Consider the following 22,783-nt stretch of genomic DNA (forward strand, 5'->3'; position numbering starts at 1 on the left):
GCCTGGGGTGCAGCACCCCCCCCCCGTCCCTGCCTGACCCCAAAGGTGACAGCCCTGGGTCAGGACATGGCCACAATGTGGGTGGTCAAGGAACACCTGCCAGCACTGGGGAGTCTCAGCCCCCACAGGGGCACAGTCCCCTCCACCATGGGTCAGTGGCCGGGACCCCCCATGTGCCCCACCTAGCACAGGGATGGGAGGGAGCCAAGGCCAGGCAGCCCCCCGGGTCACAGCCCAGGCTCCCATGGAGACCATGGCACAGAGCTGCCCCGGGGGTTGCTGCCCCCCACCATAGATGAGCTCCGGGTGATGCAACGGGGCTTTATTGAGGTGCTCCCGCGCGGGCTGGGCCTGGGTCCCCAGTCCGGGGCTGCTCCGGAGAGGCTGGTGAGAGTGTGGGGCCCCACAGGCGCTGTCCTCTTGGGGGGCCGGGGTCTCCCGGGGCAGGAGTCTGGGGAGTCCGGGGAGGACCTAGAAGGACCGTGACTCCGGGAGTCCAGAGGGGTCCAGAGGGTCCAGTGGGTGGGCGAGCAGGGGCTCAGGAGACCCTGAGGATTCCGGGGATCTAGGGGTTTTGCCGCGGTCCCTCAGCGGGGCAGGGGGTCCCGTCACGGTGGGGCCAGGCAGCCCAGGCGCAGCTCTTCACTCTCCAGCATCTCCCTGCAAGAGACAGGCCCGGGCTGAGCCCCGCGGCCCCTTCGCGCCCCTAGTCCGTCCCCGCCCCCCCCCGCATACCGGTACGCGGCGATCTCGGCCTCCAGCGCCATCCGCAGCCGCAGCAGCGCCGGGTACTCCCGCAGACACCGGCACATCTCCGCCTCCGCTGCACAGATCTCCCGCTCTAGCTCCGCCACCCGCTCCTGCACCGGGCCGTCAGCAACGCCGGGGCCCCACACGGAACCCTGCCCGATCTCCGCCCCGCACGGGATCCCCGGCCCCGCTCGGATCCATGGACCCCAGATCCTGACCCGACGTGGTCCAGCCTCATGTGGACCCACAGACCCCCGGCCTCGACCAGACCCCGGCCTGCACGGATTCCCCTTCCCAACCCCACTCGAACCCCCATCCCACCCAGACCCTCTGCCCCAGCCCCATCCTGGCCCCCATCCTCCCGCACCTTCTGGACCCCTGGAACCCCAGCCCCATCCTGATCGCTAGCCCCTGCGCCCCCTCCCCCAACCCACCCTGACGTCCCCCCAGGCCCTGCCTCTCTTACCCAGCCCCATCCTGGAGCCCGGTCTTCCCCCCGACACTAATTCCCCTCCCCAGCCCCATCCCGATAGCCCCCACCCTCTGTTGTGCCCCCCCAGCCCCTGTGCCCCTTCCCCAACCCCAACCCAATCCCCCACCCCTCCGGCCGTCCAGGCCCCGCATCCCCGTGCCTCGATTCCCCCACCCCAGGTATCCACCGCCCCTTCCCAAATCCAATCCCGTGGAACTCCCCCGCACCTGATACTTGGCGACCTCCCCGCTCCGCCGGTCCCGCAGCCCCTCCAGCTGCCGGTGCAAAGCCCCCACCGCCCCTCGCAGCGCTTCCACCTCGGCAGCCCGGGCACGCAGAAGCCTCCGGTACCCGGCAGCCTCAGCACGGGCACGGAGCACCGCCTGGCCGCCCTCCCCGACCCCCCACCGGTACCGGGGCCAGCCCTCGGCCGCGCTCATTCCGCCGGCTCTGCGGCGGCGCCGCCCGTCCGTGTCCGCTCCCGGTAAAACGGAGCCGCGTCACGGAACGGCAGCCAATCGCGCCGCCGGGGAACCGGCACCGGTTGCCCGCCACCTCCCGGTAGCAACCGGGGGGGCGAGCCCTTACCCTCCCTCCTCGTTGCTACAGCACCATGGACAGAGTAGGAGGGGGCATTGAGGTGGTCGTTGTGCCCCCCACCCCTTCATCATCAATCAGGGACCCTGGCCGAAGCTGGCCCAGGGGGGGTCACACTGACCACGGTGCAAGTGGGGTTAAGGGGAGGTCACTGGGAAAGAGGGGGGGAAGATATTTGGTTGGAGGGGGCGGGGTGCAGCCCCATTGACTTTCCTATGGGTGTGCTGTGGGGCACACAGGTTTGGGGTAGAAGGTGAAAGTGATCCCGGGTCACCCCAAGTCTGTCGTGGGGTGACACAGGGGGACACTCCGAGTCCGTTGTGGGGTGACACGAGGGCATGTACAGGCCCAAGGGCACAGGGAGCAGCAAACTGGTGAAGCTGGGACTACTGAGGACCCCAGCCCATGGGGCAGACAAGCCCAGTCCGTCCATCTGTCCTCCTCCATTCAGGTGTCCAGGGGGCAGGGGGTCAGGTTCCTCATCCAGCCCAGGAGTTGGAGCTGGAAACAGGAGCTGGCAACCTCCAAGGCAAGTGCACGTGGAGGGTGTAGACACCTAAGCGGCTGCCAGTGAGGGTGGGGAGCTCGCAGCACTGGGTGCAGGCTGCCCCAAAACCTGCTCTGCCTGCCCTGGGTGGGCTGGGGGCTGCAGGCAACCTGGGAGGAGCAGGGCCTGGCAGGGAGAGCCCCTGATGGGGGAGTAGCAGGTCTGGAGAAGGGACCACCTGAGAAGCTGTCCCCAGAGGGGGGAGGCCATGGGAAGGGGGAGCTGGGCTTGCAGAAGGCATGTGGCTCCCCAGAGGGTCTGTGCAAGGGGCTGCCGGCGGCTGTGCTCCAGGCAGGGATCCAGGCAGAGCTTTCGAGTCCAACCGCAGGGGCGTGCACACCCACTGGGAGCTATGGGGCAGCTGTGGGTCTGGGGGGCACTGAGAGGGCCTGGGTGGGTTGGTCTGCAGTGGGAAGGAGCTGCCAATATGGGGGACTCCCGGGAAGTGGCAGCCCCCTCCATGCTGTGGGCTGGAGATGGTAGGCTCAGACCCCCCCAAGCTCCTGCTGCCCCCCGCCACCTCCCAGCACGTCCACAGCCCCCAGGGACCTCACACCACGGAGGCCACCCCTGAGACGGATGTCACCTTGTTGTCCTCAGCCCAGGGCTGGAGGTTCTGCAGGGCGTAGAGGGAGGAGTTGTGCATGCAGAGGGGGTCCTGGGGCAGTGGCTGGTTCAGGCTCTTCTGGAAGGCCTCTTGCTGCAGGTGCAGCATCAGGCGGTTTGCCTGCTGCCGCTCCGCCTCGCGCTCCTCTGCCGTCTGCCTCCTGCCAACACACCGCGTCCCACACTGCACGGCACGGCCACCACCGCCCGCACCAGTCTGGCAATGCCCCGTGGCCTGCGCCCCACAGCCTGTCCCACTGCTGTCACTGCTGTCTGCTGGGGTGGCAATGCCCCCACCACCCCATCCTTCCCTCAGCACTGCTGTGTGACATGGCAGTGATACCCCATAGAACCACCACATGGGCTGGGTTGCAAGAGGGACCAGATCATCCAGTTGCAACCCCCTGCGTGGGCAAAACCTCTACCCACGGCCTGTTCCCCCCTCAGTACTGATGTGTGCCAGACTGGCAATGCCCCACAGCCTTCTCCCCACACCTCATCCCTCAGCACCACAGTGCACTGGTCCATGACACCCTACAACCCCTGTCCATCCCGTCCCTCCCCGGCACCACAGTGCCTCTCCCCGTCAGGCACAGGGGACACAGCAGGGACAGATGACTTGTCCCACGCCAGCCCAGCCTCCCCCAGGGGGTAACAGCCATAGGGAGCAGGGTGGGAACAGCTGGGAGCACCATTACCTCCACTTGGTGCGGCGGTTCTGGAACCAGGTCTTGACCTGGGCATCTGTCATCTTGAGAGCCTTGGCCAGGGTGGCTCTCTCAGCCGAGGCCAGGTACTTCTGGCGGTGGAAGCGCTTCTCCAGCTCACAGATCTGCACCCGGCTGAAGGAGGTGCGTGGCTTCTTCCGCTTGGGCGGCGTGCGGTTCTGGTAGGGGTGCCCGATGCGCCGGGTGGCCGCAAAGGGAGACAGAGCAGCTGCGGGCAGAGCGGGGTGAGGGGCAGCTCAGGGGGACCATGGGCTGAGCACCCTGCCCTGCACAGAGCCCAGGGGGAAGGGGCTCAGGAATGGGAGGATGGGACCTCTGAGGGCAGGGGGATGCCAGTGCTGCCTGGCAGAGAGAAGGAGATGCCGAGTATCAGAGACATGGGGGGCAGCTCCCGATACGCTGGAGGGCCCAGCCCCACCCCACAGCCCCATCGCTTCCCAGCCCAGCAGTGGGGTGGCTGGGCAGGACCAGCAGTGGGGTGGCTGGGCAGGACCAGCCTGGGACTGGTGTGGTGGTCCAGTGAGGCCCTAGGAGCACAAGCCCACCCCTTCCCTCACATTGAGCTCTGCCATAGCCCTGAGGGAGTTTCTCCAGGCAGGGGACAGGACCCCAGAAGCCATCTGTGCCATCTGGCCCACTGGCCACATCAGGAAGTGGCCAGTGTCCCCCAGTATTCTGGCAGCATCCATGTTGGCCACAACCAGCTGCCCAGGTGCCTGGACTGGGGAAAGGGCTGTCCCTGCATGGCAAGGACCCTGTGCCCAGACCCCAGAGAGTGTCAGGGCAGTGAAGCAGCATGGAGGAAGGTGAGAGTTTGGTGGGGTGCAGCCCCCGCCTCTCACTCCCCTCCTGCTCCACCTGGCAGCCCATGGCTGAGCCACGGCACTGCAGCACTGCATGGGCAAGGCTGCACATGGCCAGGCCCATGGGGCCACCATGGGGCCCCTGCATCCCACACTACGGGGATGTGGGGCAGACCCCCAGGGGCAGCTGGTGCCCAGAAGACCCTCCCAGTGAGGCCAGACCCTCCCTGCCACCAGCAACCAACCAGTGGAGTGGGCAGGGGTCCAAGCTGCCCGCTGGTGGGGGCGGACACGGTTGACGCAATTGGAGCTGTGCAGTCAGGGGGAAACAGAGGCCCCCGTGCCCCCTCCCCAGGAGGGGCGGCCCCTCACCAGGAACAGATGCCGACAGCCCCGCAGACCACCCCAAGGCCAGTGGCGCTGAGTGACGGCTGTGGTGGGAGACCCCGTGCTGGGGAGGGGCCACCCCATCCACCCACCCCTGGCGCCAGGCAGGAGATGGGGACGTCACCCACCACCCTGTGCAGGGACGGTGCTTCATCACCACCACCATGGCGGGGTGGGCCAGGAGGTGAACACGGCTCTGCTGGCGCTTGGGCGGGGCTGCCATGGCCCCCGGCCTCCTATCCCACATGGCCCCAGTGCCCCTATGGCCAGCACTTGCCCACCAGCCCCGTGTGGCCCCCAACCTCGTCCCCGCATGGAGACATGAGCTGAGGACGTGGCAGCGCCGCCATCTTGGGAAGGAGCCAGAATGAGTCGAGCCAGGCCAGGGTCTCCAGGCAGCCTCCTGTACCCGGTGTGCAGCCCCACTGCCCACCCCCCAGCCACAGCACCCCCCACCTTCTTCTCTGGGTTGCAGCGATCAGCACCCTGGCCCCAGTACTGGGTGTTCCAGCCCCCACCATGGGCATTCAGCCCCCAGCCCCACCATTAGCACTGTCACTCTGCATCGCCTCCCGACACCTGTGTCACCACCTGGCACACACTGGCCCAGCCACCCCACACCCTGTGTCCTGTGTCCATCCCCACAAACGGGGGTCTCCAAATCCCATCCCCAGGCATCCCACAGATGTGTCCCACAGTTACCCACCACCAGCCACCGCCCCTGCCTGCTCACATCCCCACGGCACAGGGGCACCTGCTCCCTCACCCAGCTCCACACATGGGTGGGTTTTGCCACACGGTGAGTCCCTGCACCCCACTCCCGACAGAGTCCCCCACACCGCAGACCCCGTCAGCGTCCCCGCCACGGGGGGGATGAAACCGGAGCCCTGTGCACCCAGTCCCAGGGAAGGGACAGGGCAGGGAGTGGAGCCGGAGGCTGGAGCACGGCGGGATCCTCGGGCACCGCTCAGAGCCGCCGGGAGCCGGCGCGGGGCCGCGGTGAAGCTGCCGGTGTCTCCGCTAGCCCCAAGCAGTTCCCTGCGGGCCCCGACGGCGGCGAGAGCCCGGCCCAGGCACGGCGGAGTGGGGCGAGAAGGGAACGGGCGAAGACCCCGCGCTGCAGAACCGGCGTAGCGCACGGTCCCGGCTCACCCTGGCCGATCCCCGCGGCCACCAGAGCCGTCGGAGCCGTTGGTACCGTCAGTAGCCGTCCCGCCGCGCTCACCTGAGAGCCGGTCCTTGGCGATCCGACGCGTCGTCTCCATCCAGGGGAAAGTGAGCCCCGAGAGCCCAGGCACCGGCGGCGGGGCGGCGGACGGGGCGGCGGCCGCGGGCCGGTGCGCTGGGACGCGGATGACCCCTGCGGGCGGCGCGGCGGGCGCGGGAGTCACGTTGACGCTCACGTTCATGCTCATGTTGAGGTTATAAGAGCCGAGAGAGCAGGAGGGGGGGCCGTAGCCGCCGCCGTACAGCCCGTAGTCGGGGTCCCCCCCGGCCCGGGCCGGTCCCCCGCCGCCGCCGCCCCCGGGCTCGGGGCCGCCGAGGATCTGGTCGATGCCGAAGCTGATGGGCTCGTGGGGCGGGGGGGGGACCTGGCCGCCGGCTTCCCGCGCCAGCGCCGCCGTCTCCATGGCCGGGTCGCGCTCAGAGCCGCCGGGGCGCGGGCATGGCCAGGGGTCTGCGGGGGGCAGCAGCGGGGGCAGCGGGCTCGGGGTGGCCGGGGTGGGCCCGGCGGGACCGGTGCAGGGGCTTGGGCAGGCTCCGGTGCCGGGGCGGGGTCCGGGGCAGGGTGCTGGTGCGGGGCATGGCCCGTGGGAGCTCGGGTGCGCGGCGGGCCCCAGAGGCGCGCGCTTTTCTGCCCCGCTCCATCTGGACCTGCCAAAATCCCGACCGACCGCCCCCTGATTGGCGGCCGCGCCCCGTGACTGACAGACCAGCGCCCCCGGGGGCGGGGGCTAGCGCATCCCGGGGACACGCCCCGACACCGGCCCCCGCAGCCCCCATCACGGCCAGCACCGCCGCCCCGCCTGGTTCACCACCCGCCGGGGCTCCCGCACCGGCTCCGCAGCTGCACCGTCCGATCCCGAGCGCCCCGTACGGCACCCTGCCCGGCCCCGGGACGCCCCCAGCCCTAGTTCCCCGTGGCCGGGGCAGCCGCCGGACTGGCAGCAACAAAGCGGCGATGCGTGGCCCATCGGAGCCGCCGCGATACCGGCGTCTCTCCGCTTCCCGGTGGCGTCGGGGATCTCTGAGCGGCATGGCCGGGGCCGCCACTCGTCCGCCCAAGGCAGAGCCGGGGCCCTCCCTTTATCCTGGGGTCGCGGGGCTGTGGGTCCCGGGGAGCACGGACCGGCATCGCGCCAGACGCTTCCAGGGCGCACCGAGCCCAACCACAGCCGACCGAGCAGCCCCCGGAGCCACCGCTCCCGGGGCAAGGACTCGGCGTTTGCCCCGACCCGCCGCTGACGGACGGATCGCGGTTTCCCTGAGCCGCCGGTTCCGGGGCACGGACCCCACCGCCGGTCCCGGTGGTACAGATCCCGCTGCCCCCGACCCGTCATTCTCAGGACATCGACCCATCCGCCCTTCCCGGTAGCGTGGGTCCATGCTACCGGGGACACGGATCCCGGTTATCCCGACCCGCCCTTCCCGGGGACTTTGCCTGACCCTTCGTTCCCGGTAGCACGGACCCTACTTTCCACTGACCCGCCTTCCTGGGTCATGTATCTCGTTCCCACCGAACCTGCAGTTCCCGTTGCCCGGGACCCGCTGTTCCCCATTGCTGGACTCGGGTTCACACAGACCCGCCGATGCCGGTAGCACAGACCCTGTTTCCAGGGATCCGCCGTTCCTAAGTGATGGATCCCTTTTCCACTGAGCCTGCTGTTCCCGGGTGATGAACCATGGTTCCCGCGGCCGGGCGCTCCCGTGCACGGAGTCCAGCCCATCCCGTCGGAACACTCGTACCTGGCTCGCACGAGTGGGCCCAGTTGCTGCACCCCAGGAGTGCGACGGACAGGGGCCTGGCTCGGCCCCGGCCCGCGGACCGGCCCCGCTCTGCAGGCGAGTCGTAACCGCTACCGGCGAGTAGCACAGACCGGCACGGGCCTCCTGGCGACTATCGGGACAGCCACATCGCAAGCGGTGGGTCTGGCCCTGCGGGTCGGTCCCGGTGGCTCCGGGGCTGGGGGGCCCTGCTTCTGGCGGGCAGCAGCCTCGAGGCGGTGGGTCACAGCTCCGGGGCAGGGACGGGTGGTGGGGGCCCCTACCCGGCCACCCTGGCGCCACCGGTCTGGGGCAAATGACATTACCGGGGCCTGTGCCTGTAAATCACGGCGGCACCGGGAGCTGCAGCTGCCACACCCCGGGGGCACCCGGGGGGCACCCGACAGGGCACGTCCTCGGGGCACCGGGTGATCCGGGCTCAGCTGGACCCACTGCAGTGTGGGGTGACTGTCCCGGCACTCACCATCCTTCTGGGCCGGGGGGTCGGGGCAGAGGGGCAAGCCCATAGCACCGGGACCCTGCCGGGCAGAGCCCTGGGAGCTTCCCGGATTCTTGCTGACGGCCCAGCAGGTGCCGGGGGAAACCTGCCCGGTGCTGCGGCTGTGCTGCTCCCGTCTGGAGACTGCCGCAGGCCTACTGTGGCGAACGGGCTCACCGGGACTCACCAGGCACAACCGTCACTGGTGTCTGTGCTGGTGTTGATGGTAGTATTGGGGATGGTGCTGGGGTTGGTGTCGGTGCTGATGTTAGTATGAGTGTTGGCTACGGTGTTGCCATTCGTGCCAGTGTCGGTACCGGTGTTGGCGTTGTCCCAGGCCCCGTCGGCGCCTGCCCGAGCCCCAAGCGGTGTAGGGGAGGAAATGCCGGGTGCGGGGGGGAGGGAAGAGCGGCAGGTTAATTAAACCTGGAGCAGGAGGCAGATGTTTGCCGTGCCCAAGGGCTGGAATGCTGCCGGTCCCGGGAGATGGATTGGGGGGCAGGTGACGGGGCCGGGGGCGACACCAGCTCAGGAGGCGCCTGCCTGCACCAGGGTCCGCCCCACGCCCAGGGGGCTGCTGGGGCCTCGCCGGGCGGGTGCTCGCCCCGACCCCCCCTCAGGGCGGGACCCCACCTCCGGGAGGACGGGAGAGCTCTGCAGGCGGGGATCGGGACTGAGGGTGCTGAGAGAGCGGGCAGTCCCCGTGCCACCCTGGCTGTGGGTGCACCCTGCTAGGGACCCCAGAGGCCCCAGGGCCCCCTGCTGCCACCTCCGCGTGCTGGTGGCCCTGTCGCCTTTGGGCCACCAGCAGCTGGAAGGAGGTTGTCCTCCAGTCAACCAGAGCCACCGTACAGCCCCAGGGGGGACAGGCAGGTGCCCAGCCTCCAGCTCTGCCCCCAGCCTGACACCGCACAGCCAGCAAGGCCTCCAGCAGGGGGACCCCCGCAGACCCGTACTGGGAGAGCTGGGACCACCCAGTGGCCCGGTACAGACCCACTGCCCACTCCTTGGCCACAGCACACCCCTGTGTGCCTCTCCTGCCCCATGGGCTGGATCTGGGAGCCACACACACAGGGGACATGTCCCCTCACCAGGGCAGGAGCATGATCAAACACCAGGAGGAATGGGATTTGGAGATGCAGCAGAAATCATTTGCCCCCTTCTAGGTGTGAAATTAGCCCTTGGCCACCAGACTCTGCCTGGGCCCTGCCACTACCTGAGCTGCACCAGCTGATAGGAGCTGCATCCCAGCATCCCACCACTTTGCGCCCCCCAACACACCCCAAAGCTGACCTGGGAGGAGATGGGGGGGCATGTTGGGGTCTGGCCCCAGCCCTACTCCACGATGGGAGTCCCATTGGTGGCATTGCTGGTCCCTGCAGCATTCTGGGTACTGTTGGGGGTTCTCCAGCCCCTCCCCACATCCCCCACCACGCCAGTGGGTGCCCATGGTCCCGGGACTGCCAATTGCAGCCACGCACACCACTGTGTCCCCACAGACCAGCCATGCCAATGTCCTCATTCCCGTGGGGACTGGTCACTCTCAGGTGCTGCTGCCAGGGCAGGAGTGATGGGAGGGGGTCTTGCCTGCCCTGGTGGATGGCAGCCAGTGGCCTGGCCAGCGAGTGGCAATTATGGGCCCAAGGCCTGGCAGGGCCCCATGTTACTACCACCGGGGAGATGCTGCCAAGCTGCCCTCTCCCGCCTGCTCCCCCCCTAATCTCATTACTGCTGGACGTCCCCTTCTTCCTCCCACTTCCCCCCCAAACCCGCTGGCAAACTGTAGGGACAGTCAGCTCCTCTCTGGCTGCTGGGTTAATTCTGGGCTAATTAGATGAAGCCAGCCCAGATTGGATTACTTTAGCCTGCATTTGGTCCTCCAGTCCTTGGCTTGCGGCTCCCGGGGGAGCTGCTGGCGCCTCCTGCTTCAATCAGACACTTCTTAACCGCATGAAACACTCCCGGTGCCCCCCGCCGCCCGCCCCGGCCTGGGCGCCGGCACCCGGACAAGGTGCGGGGGAACGAGGGTGGCAGCCGGCGGGTGAGCATCCCCCCGGCCCCACCGCGAGAACCAGAACGGGGCTGGGACGGGGCCTCAGCGAGTGCCGGGCACCGTGAAGGGCGAGGGGCGGCCCCGACAGCCGGGACGGGGGCTCCTGGGGCACCGACCGCTGGAGCTGCCCCGGTGACTGGCTGCGTCTGCGCGGCTTTGTCGAGGAGGAGATGGGTGCCACGGAGAGGGGAGCTCAGGCTGGGGCTGCGGGTGAGCCCCCACCCCCAGCCCAAGCCCACCCAGCAACTGCCGTGGGCATGGGGTGGGAGAGGAGGTGCGGGCGGCGATTGCTGCCTGCGGGTGAGGGGCACCTGCCATGGCCAGCACCAGGGTGATGGAAGGGGGGTGGGAGGTGAAGCAGAGAGCAGGGGGGCTGGGGAGAGCGGGCACGCATGGGGGTCGGTGTGCCTGGGACTAGCAGAGATCCTCTCCCAGGCTCTGGCTTCCTTGGCTGTGCCGGGTGGTCCCTGGGGTCCCTGGACCCCTATCCCCACCCCTGCCTCCTCTCCCAGGAGGTCCTGGCCCAGGGCTGATGGAGAGCCTGCCCGGGGTCCTGCCCTGGGCTGGGGGCGCCGGTGCTGCCTGTTCTGGCGAGCAGGGGCAGCGGTGGGTGCTCATGGTGGTGCCGGTGGCAGTTGTGGTGGCAGTGGTGGCCGCAGGGCCGTTGACAGAAGCCGTCGCTCAGAACCTTGTTATCAAGGGCTGAGGGCTGGTAATTGGATTCTGCAAATCCAATCGGGTGCATTAGACAGGAGTTCAGTTCATAACCACCCAGCCACCCTGCAGCCTGCCAGGACCCTGCCCATGCTGACCCCTGAGCCTGCCCTGTCACCCTGCCTGCCATGCCTACCCTGCCTGGTCCCAGACCTGCTGGTACTGACCCTGCCATGGTCCCACCACCACAGGACCCCCTGTGACCACCTCAGTGTGGAAAGCTCCCAGCCAGTGGCCACAGTACTGTCACCCCGGGGTGGGGAGTTAGAGCTGGTGTGTCCCCACTGCTGCCATTACCCCACTCTGCCCACACAGCTCCTGTTGCCCTGGGCCAGGCCTGGCCTCAGACCTCCTCTCACTTGCCCTGGAAGGCTGGAGTGCTGCTGCCCTGCACCCACTGCAATCACGAGTGTGTCCGGCCTCAGCCCCAGCCTCGCTCAGCCCAGACGAAGTTCCCGGTTGGGAAAGCCCCCTCATTGCTTACCAGAAAGAGACGCCCAGGCCCCGTGCAGCCCCGCGGCGGAAATGGAGCTGAATATCTGAGCAGGTCTGAGCTAAAAGCACCGGCCTGCCCGGCCCCCCAGCCTCTCCGGGCTGGGGGAAGTGCCGGCTGCCGCCCGGGCATTAATTATTTACAGAGAGATGGAACTGTGCACACGTGCCAAGCTGGCAAACATGGTCCCAGGGAGGGCTGGCTGCCAGGACCCCTGGCCCATGTGCCCAGCACCAGCGGGGAGCAAGGGTGGGACCCCAAGCTGCCCACAGCCCCACATCCTTGGGGGACCCATACCCGGGGGTCTACCGTCACCACCATGGCCTTCCCATCCCACTGGCCTGGGACAGGGGGACACACGAGGTAACACAGGGGTGCAAGGGGAAGAGCAGGGGGTGCCCGCGGCTGGGCAGTGCTCAGGGCTCCCCGTGCTGCCGGCGGTGATGCCGGTGCCGACACAGTGGCGGTGCTGGGTACACCGAGCGTTGGCAGTGAGCGATGTGGTCCCGCCGCAGGGCTGTGCTGGCCCGGCTGTGACCCCCGTAGCCCCCTCCCCCTGCCCGGCTGTGGCCCCCGCAGCCCCCGGCCCCTCCCAGGAACTGCTCCTGGCAGGTACAGATGGACCGGTTCCTCCCCAGGAGTGGGGTCACCTGGTCCCGGCACCACGTCCCCCGCCGCGGCCAGGAGGGGGTCAGAGCAGGCAGGCTCAAGCTCGCAGCGGGGGGGGGGGGGAGGGGGGTGAGTCCGGGGACCACCCTCATTCAGGGGTTGTCCTGCCCGTCCCTGCTCGCGGGTGCCCCGGCACTGTGTGCTGGGGCACGGCCACGCATCTTGCTGAGCCCCTGGCAGGAGGCTGGGACAGGGGTCTGACACCTCGGGGACATGCAGGGGGACATCGGGGGACACAGATGCCACGGCACGGGGCCAGGCTGAACCGCTCCGGTCGGCCTAGGGGGCCGAGCCGGCCAGGGTCAGCGGGACTTGGCCACATCGGGCTGTCTGGGACCTGGAGGGGCTCGGATGACAGGGCTGGGACACAGGTACCTGACTGGGAGAAGGAGCAGGACAAGGACTAGGACCATCCTGGGGTCCCCGAGCCAAGCGGCGGAGTGTGCTTGGGAGCTCCGTGCCGAGAAGATTCCGTGTCGGGTCTCGAAACGACCTGGCCGGTGGGCCGGGGTCGTTTCGGCCTCTTCGGCATTTCCTCCCCGCACGGAGCCTCCCGGGAGCGCGGAGCAACGAGGGGTGCGGGAGGTGCGTGTACTGCCGGTCAGGCGGCGGGTGAAACCCGGCCGGTGGTCGCACCGCCCCCGCCGGGGCCCCCCCCACTGCAGGAGCCCCCCCGCCAGCCCCGGCGGCCCCGCCGTCTCCCCAGACGACACTTGTTGCCGGGGATTGGAGCAATCAGCGTAACCGTAACGAGCCATTACGGCCCTGGGCGGCTTCTGCTTTGCATTAGCGGGGCCGCTTCTTCCCCTCCAGAGCCCTGATCCAATCACCCCCATTAACGCGGCTCCAGGCTGCGCCGGGGAAGCGACCCGGGACCCAGCACCCCCGGACCGGGTACCCCAGGGTCCCCCTGGACACCGCTACCCGCTTGGGGCGCTGTTCCCCTCTGCCCCCCGGCACAACCCCTTCCACCTCCCACCCGCCCCTGCCCCCTGCCCCCTGCACCCACTGCCCCCTGGGTGCCCCCTCCCTCTCTGCCAAAGAGGTCCCTGTCCCCCAGCCATGCCATGGGGGGCCGTGCCCCACAGCTCCGCCATGGGGCTCACTGCCCCCCTCCCCAGCCCTCCACGAGGGTTCCTTGGCCTCCCGTGTCCCAGGGCGGCAGGATCACTAATGGGGGTAACCGCCCCGGAGCACGGACCGGGCCATCCCCAAAGCCCAGAGGGGCTTAGGGGGCCCAGCCCCACCTCGGGGCCCGCGGGGACTGAGGAGCCCCCGCCCCGCCCGGTCCCGCGGGGCTCTGCTGCCCTCTGCCGGCGGCACGCGGCACCACCCGCAGCCACCGCGCTCTCCGATTGGCGGCTGCTGTCACATGAACGCGCCCCGCCGGCGGGGAAGGACACACTCTCTCCCCAAAACGGGCCCGAGGGTCGGGGCCCGTCCGGGCGCGGGCCTGCACAGGGGCGACGAGGACCCCTCGGTCAGGGCCGGACCGGACGGGGTTCCCGGGGCCGGGGTCAGCCCGGGGTGGAGGCCGCTCTCCCCGCTCGCCCAGCAGGTGGCGGCCGCGCTCCGGGACGGTCCGTCCCTTCCCGGTATGCCCGGCGGCGCTCGGGGCCAGGCGGGAGCTGTAGTCCCGGGGCGGGGGGCGGCGGCCCCGCCCCGAACCCGGAAGTGAGCGGGTAGGCGGAAGAGGTTCTAAGATGGCGTCGCCTCCTCAGGGGGGCCCGATGGCGATCGCCATGCGGCTGCGGAACCAGCTCCAAGCCGTCTACAAGATGGACCCGCTCCGGAACGAGGCGAGCGGCGGCGGCGGGCGGCGGCACCGGACTGGCGCATGCGTGGGCGGAAAGGGGCCGGGGGTGGGGGGGTCCGCACCGCCGCCGCTCGGGGGACAAGGGGGCCGCGCAGGCGCCGTGTGGCCGCTCGGCGCAGGCGCCGGGGCCGCCCACGAGTGGAATGGGCGGGGCAGATAAGGGGGCGGGGCCAGATCCGGGTATTTGATCCCGGTACCCCTGTACCCCCACCCCTGGAGAGGGGTGGTCCCTGTACCCCCCCCCCACCCCATCAAGGTGGCAGCTGAGCTCCGGGGCGAGGTCACCCGGTGTCACCTTGCAGTGTCCCACTGCCCATGCAAGGGGGGAGCAGCCCCCTGTGCCCCCTCCTGTGCCTGCCCGCGGGGGATCGGCCCCACAGGAGGGTCCTGCTGACCATGGGGTGGGCAGCGTGTCCGTGGAGTGGGTAAAGGCTCTGCAGGGAGACGGGGGCTGTGGGGCTGGCAGTGTGTCTCAGGGGTGAGGAGGGGCGGTGGGGAGAAATGGCAAAGCAGGGGTGACGGTGAGGGGGACTCTGCACAGGAGGAGGTGAAGGTGAAGATGAAGGAGCTGAACGAGCACATCGTGTGCTGCCTCTGCGCCGGGTACTTCATTGACGCCACCACCATCACCGAGTGCCTGCACACCTGTGAGTCCCCAGTGTGGGGAGCCACCCCTGAACCCCTAGGTGGGGGCTGGCAGACCCCTGGAGGGGATGTTGGCTTCTGCCCGGGGGGGTCTGAGGAGACGTGTCTGATTCCCCTCCCTCTGGGCACAGTCTGCAAGAGCTGCATCGTCAAGTACCTGCAGACCAGCAAGTACTGCCCCATGTGCAACACCAAGATCCACGAGACACAGCCACTGCTCAACCTCAAACTGGACCGTGTCATGCAGGACATCGTCTACAAGCTGGTGCCTGGCCTGCAGGAGAGTGAGTGTCCCCAGGAGCCCCTGCACCCACTGTTCCCAGGAGCCATGTGGGGAGAGCACAACACTTTTGGGATGTGTTTGATCCTCTCAGAGCTGTGGGCACAAGAGCTAGAGCTGCCTCTGCCAGCTGCATCCCCAGGGCCTGGTGCTGAGCGGCAGCGTGGTGAATGCCGAGCAGCCGTGAGGGGAGGGCTGCCCCCTGCTCCTGAGGAGCTGCTGTCACTCAGGAGGGGGATGGGGACACGGGGATGGCGCTGGGGACACCTCTGTGGAAATGTCAGCCACCCAAGGAGGGACAGCAAACAGCCAGCGGGGGCCTGGTGTGTCTGCTCCAGGGGAAAGAGGGATGGGGAAAGGTGTGAGGGTAGATCCCCAGCCCATGATGGGGGCTTGCTGGAGACCCTGCCAAGACATTGAGGAGGCAAACAGGAATGGGGGCCAGGCTGCTGGTGGTCAGCTGTGTTGCCACACTGAGGTTGGAGCAGTGGGATGGGCTGAGGGCAGCCCAGGGATCCCCGCAGGAGATGGGGGCCACGGCGGGGGTCCCTGAGCATCTCTGACCTCTCTGCAGGTGAGGAGAAACGGATCCGGGAGTTCTACCAGTCCCGCGGCCTGGACCGGGTGACACATCCCAGCAGTGAGGGTGGGCAGGCAGGGGAAACCTGGGTGGGGGGTGGTCTGTGGGAGGTGGCTGGGGTGGGGGAACTGACTGCTCCCCCCTCCCCACCTTTCCCAGACACGGTTGGGGGCGACCCCCTGGGTTTGCCCTACAGCACATTCGATCACTCCCGTGCACACTATTTCCGCTATGATGAGCACGTCTCGCTCTGCCTGGAGAAGCAGAGGTGAGTCTGGGGGGGTTGGTGTTTGGGGGGGCTCCCACTGCTCCACCCCCTTGTCCCCCCCATGCTGCAGCCCCACTGGTGTCACTGGCTGCCAGGCAGGCACTGTGCAGCTGCTGCTCAATCCACGGTAGCTCTGGGGGCTGCGATGGGATCGATGGCTGCAGCTCAGCTGCCAGACCCCCACCCTGCCCCCCCACCCATTCCCCCCAGCTGTCCCTGGCTCTGTGTGTGTGTGCCAGGTGGGGGGAGCACCAGGAAGGGCAGGAGGCTCTTCCACACTGGGTGGTGCCCCAGGGAGGGGGTCCAGCCTGTGACCCCCCCCTTCCTGTGCTGGAGCTGTCATGCTGCCCCTTCTCTCTCCCTGCAGCTCCAGCAAGGACAAGGGCAAGGCCATGCTGCAGGTGAGCGGGGGTCCCTGCACACACCACCCCACCTCTCTGATCCCTGAGCCCCCTGGCTCTGCCACAACCGGGCCCCACAGCCCCTGCGCTGGGCTCGGCTTGGTGCGTGGGGTCCCAGGCAGGGTGGGCTACAGGAAGCTGGGGCCTTGCAAAGGGGTCCCACAGGGCTTGGGGGCCGTTGCACCTCCCTGACCCCCTTCCCTCTGCCCCCCACAGCAGAAGTATGTGAGGTGCTCTGTGCGGGCACAGATCCGACACCTGCGGAGGGTCCTGTGCCACCGTCTGGGACTGCCTCTGCAGCACGTGAGTAGGGGGCTCTAGCCAAGGGGTGGAGGGGTCTCAGGGGCAGTCATGGGCCTGCCTTGACACAGCCTTCCCCTGGGTAGGTGCAGATCCTGTTCAACAATGAGGCACTCCCTGACCAGATGACGATGAAGCAGCTCTGGCTCTCACGCTGGTTTGGCAAGGTGGGCACCCACCCCCCCTGGGGACAGCAGCCCAGGCTAGGGGGGGGGCTTGGCATGGGGGTGTGGGGACATGAAGTGGGAAATAGGTGACTCAAGGATGATTGATGTCACTCATTGGAGCAAAATGGAGCAAAAATGGTCAGGGCCAGGGGGACGGCTCCCAGAAGTGGGTTGGAAAAGTTCATGGCATGGCAGCGAGGCTTTCCTGCAGGGCCAGTGCTATGGGGAGGGGAGCATTCTGCCCCTTCCCCCCACCTCCCGAGGTCCTGGGGTGGGGTACAAGGGGTCTGCCCTGGGATGGGGGGATATCGGGGTGTCCCAGCTACCCTGACTCCCCCCCCTTGCCTTGCAGCCTGCACCCCTCGTGCTGCACTACAGCATCAAGGACAAGAGGAGGTAGGGGCTGGGGGTGGGAGCTGCTCCCCCGGAGTGCAGCCCTGTTCTTGCCCCCCAACCCCTTCCCCTTAACTTAATACCCCTCCTGCTTGAGTTTATTTTTTGAATAAAACTGGAAAATCCTTGACTGGTCCCTCCTCTGTGCTGGGGGGGGACACTAATGGAGTCTTGGGGAGGGTGGGTCTGAGGACCTTCCTGAGCCCCCTCCTCCCCACCAGTACCTCCAGGAGTGGTGTTGCACCAGGGCTGGTGCTGGGGGGATGGGTTGTAAGGTGCACTTTGGTTGAGGGCCAGGCAATGGGTTTCAGGCCGGGGGATGCAGCCCCCTTCCCTGTTGCCGGCAGTGCGAGGGGGGGATGGACGGCCCAGCCCCCCCCCCCCCCCCCCCCCCCCCCACGAGCGCAGTTGTGCGGGTGCTCGGCAGATTAATCACCGTCACGGCTGCCTGGCGCATGTCCCGACACCCCCCCCGAGCACGTCCCGGCTCCCCCGCTCCGCCGCCAGGGCCAGAATCCCAATGAGGGGCGATGTGAAATCAGGGGCTGGCGGAGGCCCCCACCGCCCGCGCATAATGAGCTGTAATGAAGTCACGGGCCCGTTGATTGCCTGAGCGGGGGGGGACACACACGGGGCGTCCCTCCACCCCCAGCTCCCCAGCGCTTGCCTAATTAGCCATCTATTGTGGGGACAATATCGCAGCCATCTGGGCTGCTGCCGGAGCGCGGGGCACGGGTTGTGAGCGTGTGGCAGCCCCCGGCCCAGCTGCTGGTGCGGGGTCCCCCCCAGTGCGGGGCTGTGACCGCGCTCCCCCCGCCCAGGGCTGCAACCCCGCTCCTAGCAGGGAACAGGTGTCGGATCTCGAACCCCACCCCAGGGAAAGTGGCTCTGAGGGGCCCCGATCGCGGGACAGGGCGCTGGGTGCCATGGGGGGGGGTGACACAGATGTCCGCGTGTCCCGGTCCTGCTGCGGCCGCCGCCCTCCTACTCCCTCCCGAGCCTGGTGTCCTGGGACCCGCCAGCCTCGGTGGAGGTGGCACTGACCCTCTCGGGAGCCCCGTGCTCACCCACCCCCGGCGCGGGCCGTGTCCCGCCCCTCACCCCCAACCCCGCACCGCCGCTGACCCCGCGCCCGGGACCCCGCGAGCCACCGCCGGGGGATCCGGTTACCGGCCCCTCTCCCAGCCCAGCTGTCGGCCATCCCTCACTCGGGGGCGGCCGCAGCCCCCCTGTGCCCAAAGTCCCCGCTAAGAACCTGCTGAAACACTGGCGGGGGCCAGGGGCTGCGCCGCTCCTCTCGGGACGGGGGACCGTGGCCGCTGGGTGAGGTTCTTCCGAGTGGCGGGAGCGGGGGACGCTGTGTACCCCCCCGGGCTCACCAAGCCCCTCCGGCAGGGTCTGGCCGGGGGCAGCAGCGCTCTATCCGTCGCCCACCCTCTCCCCGGCACCCCCCGGGGCAAGAGGGGATGGGGGCGGGGAGGAGGGCGAGGGTCGCAGCGCGGCCGTGGGAGCGAGCGGGTGGACAGACGGGGGGGGGGGGGGGCGACGTGGGGGCTGCCCCCGTGTCTTTCAGCAGCGGCTCTGGCAGCCGGTTCCAGACGGCAGAGCAGGAAGCGTGAGCGAGGCCGACACCCCCCCGCAACGCCCCAGCTCCTCGCCCCCTCACTTATCAGCGCCTAATTCAAACCAACTGCGGGACTGACGTTGGTAAATGAGCCCCCGTCGGGACGGCAGCGGGGGTGGGGGTCGGTGCCAGCAGACCCCCTGCCCGCAATCTGGCCCCATCACCAGCCGGGGATGCTGCCATTGTACCCTGCCCCCTCCTGAAACTGGGGGTGTGGGGAGCCCCATTGTGCAGGGTGGGATCGGAGGGAACCTGGGGGCTCGAGGAGGTCCAGGGGGAGCCCGAGGAGCAGGACCAGCTGCGGAGAGGGGATTCAGAGGGGTCCCGGGGGTGCCAGATGCTCTCTGGGGTTCAGGGAGCCCCTTCGTGTCCGTTGACTGTCCCTGGAACCCCCTGAGGGGGCAGCGGGGCAGGGACAGGTGCTGGGGGGCAGTCCTGCACCCTCAGCGCGGCCGCGGGGCCGGCGGGACCCGGCTGCAGCCTCGGTCATGCCCGTTAATGAGGGGCGAAGGAGCTTTGATATCCCACCCCCCCGTCATGGTCCCAGGGGCCTAATGGCCCCAGGCTCCAGCCCGGCAGAGAGGGAAACCTGAGCCCCCCGTTCCCCTCATTCCTGGCCCGGGGAGCAGTGGGGAATACACAGCCGAGCTCGGGGGCACCTGGGCACGTCGGGTCAGAGCAAGGCCCATAGGGGAAGGGGGCGGGACCCGCGGGAACTGCTTGGTCACGTGGGGACCCTTGGGGCTCCCCCTCGCTATCCCCAGGTCCTTAGAGTGACCTCGGCTCTGGAACCCCCAGCCCCGAGGGTCCCGGGGACAGTAAGGGGCCCAGATGTGGGATGAAGGGACCCCAACCCCACCTCAGCCCCATGGCGTGATGCCAGGGAAGGGACCTGCTGCTGTGGGGGTGCTCCATCTGTGGGGGTGCTCTGGCTATGCCGAGGTCCTGTGGTGCAGGCGGTCTCAGGGGTGCTCCAGGGTTGCTCAGTGAGGGGACCGGCTCATCCCACAGGGGCCAGACTCCCGATGTCACCCAGGCAGTCAACGCATGTTGCTGGCACCGGCCGTGGCCTGTGGCCCATGTGAGCGGGGCGTTGGAGAGGTGCTGAGCACCCCCGGCTGCGCCATCCCTGCCACGCTCTGGCGGCACCATCTCCTGTGAAGGCTCCTGACAGAGACAAATGAGCCGCCGGCGCCTGCCACCGCCTTCACACCCCATCACTGGGGTCAGGGGGCAGCGCCGGGGACACACGTGTGCCCTGGAACAGGTTCCCATGGCATCCACGCACCCTCCAGACTCCACACCCGACATGGCAGGACCGTGCTGCTGGGCCACACCATGGGGCCCCACTCGGCTGCCAGCCTGTGGTATAGTGGGACCTGCCAGCACCCGGCACGGTGCCCCCGGCACTGGATGGATGGGCACCACGGGGGTACATGTGCAGGGACCTAGACACTGCCACCCCGACCCACTCCCACACTGCAGCCCACCCCATGGCACCCACCAGGCCCATCGGGGCACGTTGCCGCCCTTGGCCAGGCCCACTGGTGTATGGCTGTCAGCATGGGAATGAGCTGTCATGACGGCGCCGGGAAATTACCCCGTAACAAGGCGCTCTGGAGATTAGGCTAATGAGAAAATCAAAACACAATTTAATTCCTGTCACAACCTGATCATCTTCAAACGACACCGCGTGGCCCTGGCGGGCCGGCATGCTGTGCCCACCTGCCCTTCGGCACCCACCGGCCCCACCATGCCCCGCACCGAGGCAGCACCCTGCATCCTGTCACTTTACCACACATGCGGGCCCCGGCACTGGCATCGAGATGCCCCGGCACTGTGGGAATGGGGGATGAAGAGGGGGGGCATCTTCCTGTAGATGAGGGGCTGCAGCAAGTCCAGGACTTGGCTGGGGAGAGGCCGGCACCCCATGGGCCCTGAGCCGGCATCCTCCAGCTGCTGTGCAGTGACAGGACAGGTGCCCCCCGCAAACAGGGCACTGGGGCCAGGCTCCTCCAGCCCCTCTCATGGTACAGCAAGGCTGTGGGAGTGGGCCGGGGGGCACCCCCTCGCTTTTCCCAGTTTATCTTGGCTGCTGGTGCTTCCTCCGGCCCTTTGTCTGCATGGCCACAGCTGCCCACACCCCCATCCCCCAGCCTTCCTGCGTGCCGCCAGCCCGGCAGAGGGGGGCTGCACACCGTGGGACCACTGCCCCAGCAAAGACCACTGGCCACACAGCTGCGACCACCTCGGAGGAGGCTCAAGGCACCGGTTGCAGGCATGGGATGTGAATGGCACGTGCACATGGGATGTGCATGGGGTTCACATGGGATGCATATGTGGGATGCACACAGGGGTGGAGTGTTTGCATGTGGGGGTGCCAGATGGGTTTGTGGGAACCCCCAAGCCGGTGCTGGTGCCATGTGTGGGTGCCATGGGTGGGTGCCGTGGTGTGGTCTGTGCCATGGTGCCAGCCGACCCCACCATTGTTGCGTTCCCAGCCCATGCGGCCTTTGAAGCTTGGCGACTTCCTGCCCTGGTTTTATGGCCCGATCTGTCTGCACCACGCTTCCCCAGCCATAAATCACTCGGCGCTGGGAGATTCAGGGTAGTGCAGCGCAGCCAGCCACATGCCCACAGCTCTGGCGAGGACCAGCAGCCCAAACCGCTGTCACCTGGGGCAGGGGACAGGCCCCGGCCTGAGCCCCTGGTACTGCCAGGACCCCGGGGCAAGACAGCAGCTGGTCCCCACAGCTCCAGCCCGCCATGGTTCACCACACCATGAAGGCACCATGGGCACAGCAACACCATCCGGTCCCCACCTGCTCTCGTGGCCCCCGCCGGTTGTTAAACCATGGGCAGGAGCCAGGTTCTGGGGCAAATCATGGCAAAATTGGAAACACCGACTGCCAGTGAGGGCCCAGTCCGGTCCTGGGTATGGTGATGCCCATGACGAGGGTCCCCACTGCCCCTGGCTTGGCTGCCCCTAGCGCCCTGAGGTTTCCTGCTGGGCTCAGCACCGGCGGCGCGGGCTCAGCGCAGCCGGTACCGTCCCTATTCAGAGCGTTTCCTGGGTTTTATTGTCTTCCTCTCCCTGTCCCACCTTCCTCGCAGGAAGCCCTGGGTCCCAACGGAGCTGGCGGCTCCGTGCCCAGCAGAACGGCGCTCCCAGCCCCATCTCCTCCGTGTTGCTGGCAGCCAGAGCCATGGCGGTGTCCCGGCATTCCTGCTCCTGGCCATCAGCTCCTGGTGGCACCACCCACCCGCTGGGTCGGGGAGCCAGGACTGTCCCCTGACACCCCCAGCCCTGCTGGGGCATCATTGTGCTCAGTCCCTCAGGGGCCCGGCCTCACATTGCACACCGGGCTGAGCTGTGCCGACGTCAATGCCCTCCCCGGTGTGCCGGTGTCAGGGTGCAATGGTGCCCGGTAGCCCCCAGACGCCATTTCCCTATCCGGCTGTGGCTCTCCTGGGCTGTGCCAGGTCCGCTGGCACCCTGGGGTCACCCCTGGCTGACTGGTTAGGAATCGCGGGAGCAGATCCCCAGCACTGGGGCTGGTGCCCACCTGGCCATGTTGTGTTCCTGTCAGCCCCTGGATATTGTCTCAGGGTGCCAGCCAGGATACCCAGAAGGGTAGAGGCCAGCGGGGTGTCCCCAGAGCCCCATTCCCATCGGTGGGGGTTCATTTTGCAATGGCTGCCACTCTCCCGGTCCCATTGTCCCTAAATCAATTTGGGGGTTATTGAAACGCCACGTCTCCGTCTGGCATCTAATTGCAAGTGATCCGCCATCCCCCGGCCCCTTCCCGTGCCACAATTACACACCGACCCGCAGCTCCGCCACGGCGCTGGGGTTGGGGAGGGCCCGGCATGGTGGAGGGGTGGTCTGAATGTCTGAATCTGACAGAGATGGAGGGGGGATTCATCTCCATCCCCATCCTCATCCCAGTCCCAACGCTTAACCCCATCCTCTTGCTCAACCCCATCCTCTTCCTCATCCCCATCC

At 68.2% G+C, this 22,783-nt stretch overlaps 2 protein-coding genes across 3 annotated transcripts; one reads left to right on the forward strand and one right to left on the reverse strand.

Annotated features, from left to right (window-relative positions):
* Positions 1 to 307: 307 nt before the first annotated feature.
* TLX2 (T cell leukemia homeobox 2) lies at positions 308 to 6,990 on the reverse strand. Its single transcript, XM_071753027.1, has 5 exons — positions 6,116 to 6,990; positions 3,671 to 3,908; positions 1,450 to 3,133; positions 736 to 860; positions 308 to 660 (listed from the first exon to the last, which is right to left on the reverse strand). Exons 1-3 carry the CDS (start codon positions 6,519 to 6,521, stop codon positions 2,917 to 2,919), a joined length of 861 nt encoding a protein of 286 aa, XP_071609128.1. The 5' UTR covers positions 6,522 to 6,990; the 3' UTR covers positions 308 to 660; positions 736 to 860; positions 1,450 to 2,916.
* A 6,709-nt stretch (positions 6,991 to 13,699) lies between these two features.
* On the forward strand, positions 13,700 to 17,281 carry PCGF1 (polycomb group ring finger 1). 2 transcript variants are annotated; one of them, XM_071753078.1, is made up of 9 exons: positions 13,700 to 14,102; positions 14,661 to 14,766; positions 14,896 to 15,048; positions 15,619 to 15,690; positions 15,784 to 15,892; positions 16,260 to 16,293; positions 16,513 to 16,596; positions 16,680 to 16,760; positions 17,113 to 17,281. In XM_071753078.1, the coding sequence occupies exons 1-9, from the start codon at positions 14,007 to 14,009 to the stop codon at positions 17,158 to 17,160; spliced, it is 783 nt and encodes a 260-aa protein (XP_071609179.1). In that variant the 5' UTR covers positions 13,700 to 14,006; the 3' UTR covers positions 17,161 to 17,281. The 2 variants fall into 2 exon arrangements, with proteins under 2 accessions (XP_071609179.1, XP_071609178.1); XM_071753077.1 differs by having other exon boundaries at positions 13,703 to 14,102; positions 16,510 to 16,596.
* The last annotated feature ends 5,502 nt before the right edge of the window (positions 17,282 to 22,783 follow it).

The sequence above is a fragment of the Heliangelus exortis genome, chromosome 10 (genome assembly GCF_036169615.1).
Source record: "Heliangelus exortis chromosome 10, bHelExo1.hap1, whole genome shotgun sequence".
Lineage (NCBI taxonomy): Eukaryota > Metazoa > Chordata > Aves > Apodiformes > Trochilidae > Heliangelus > Heliangelus exortis.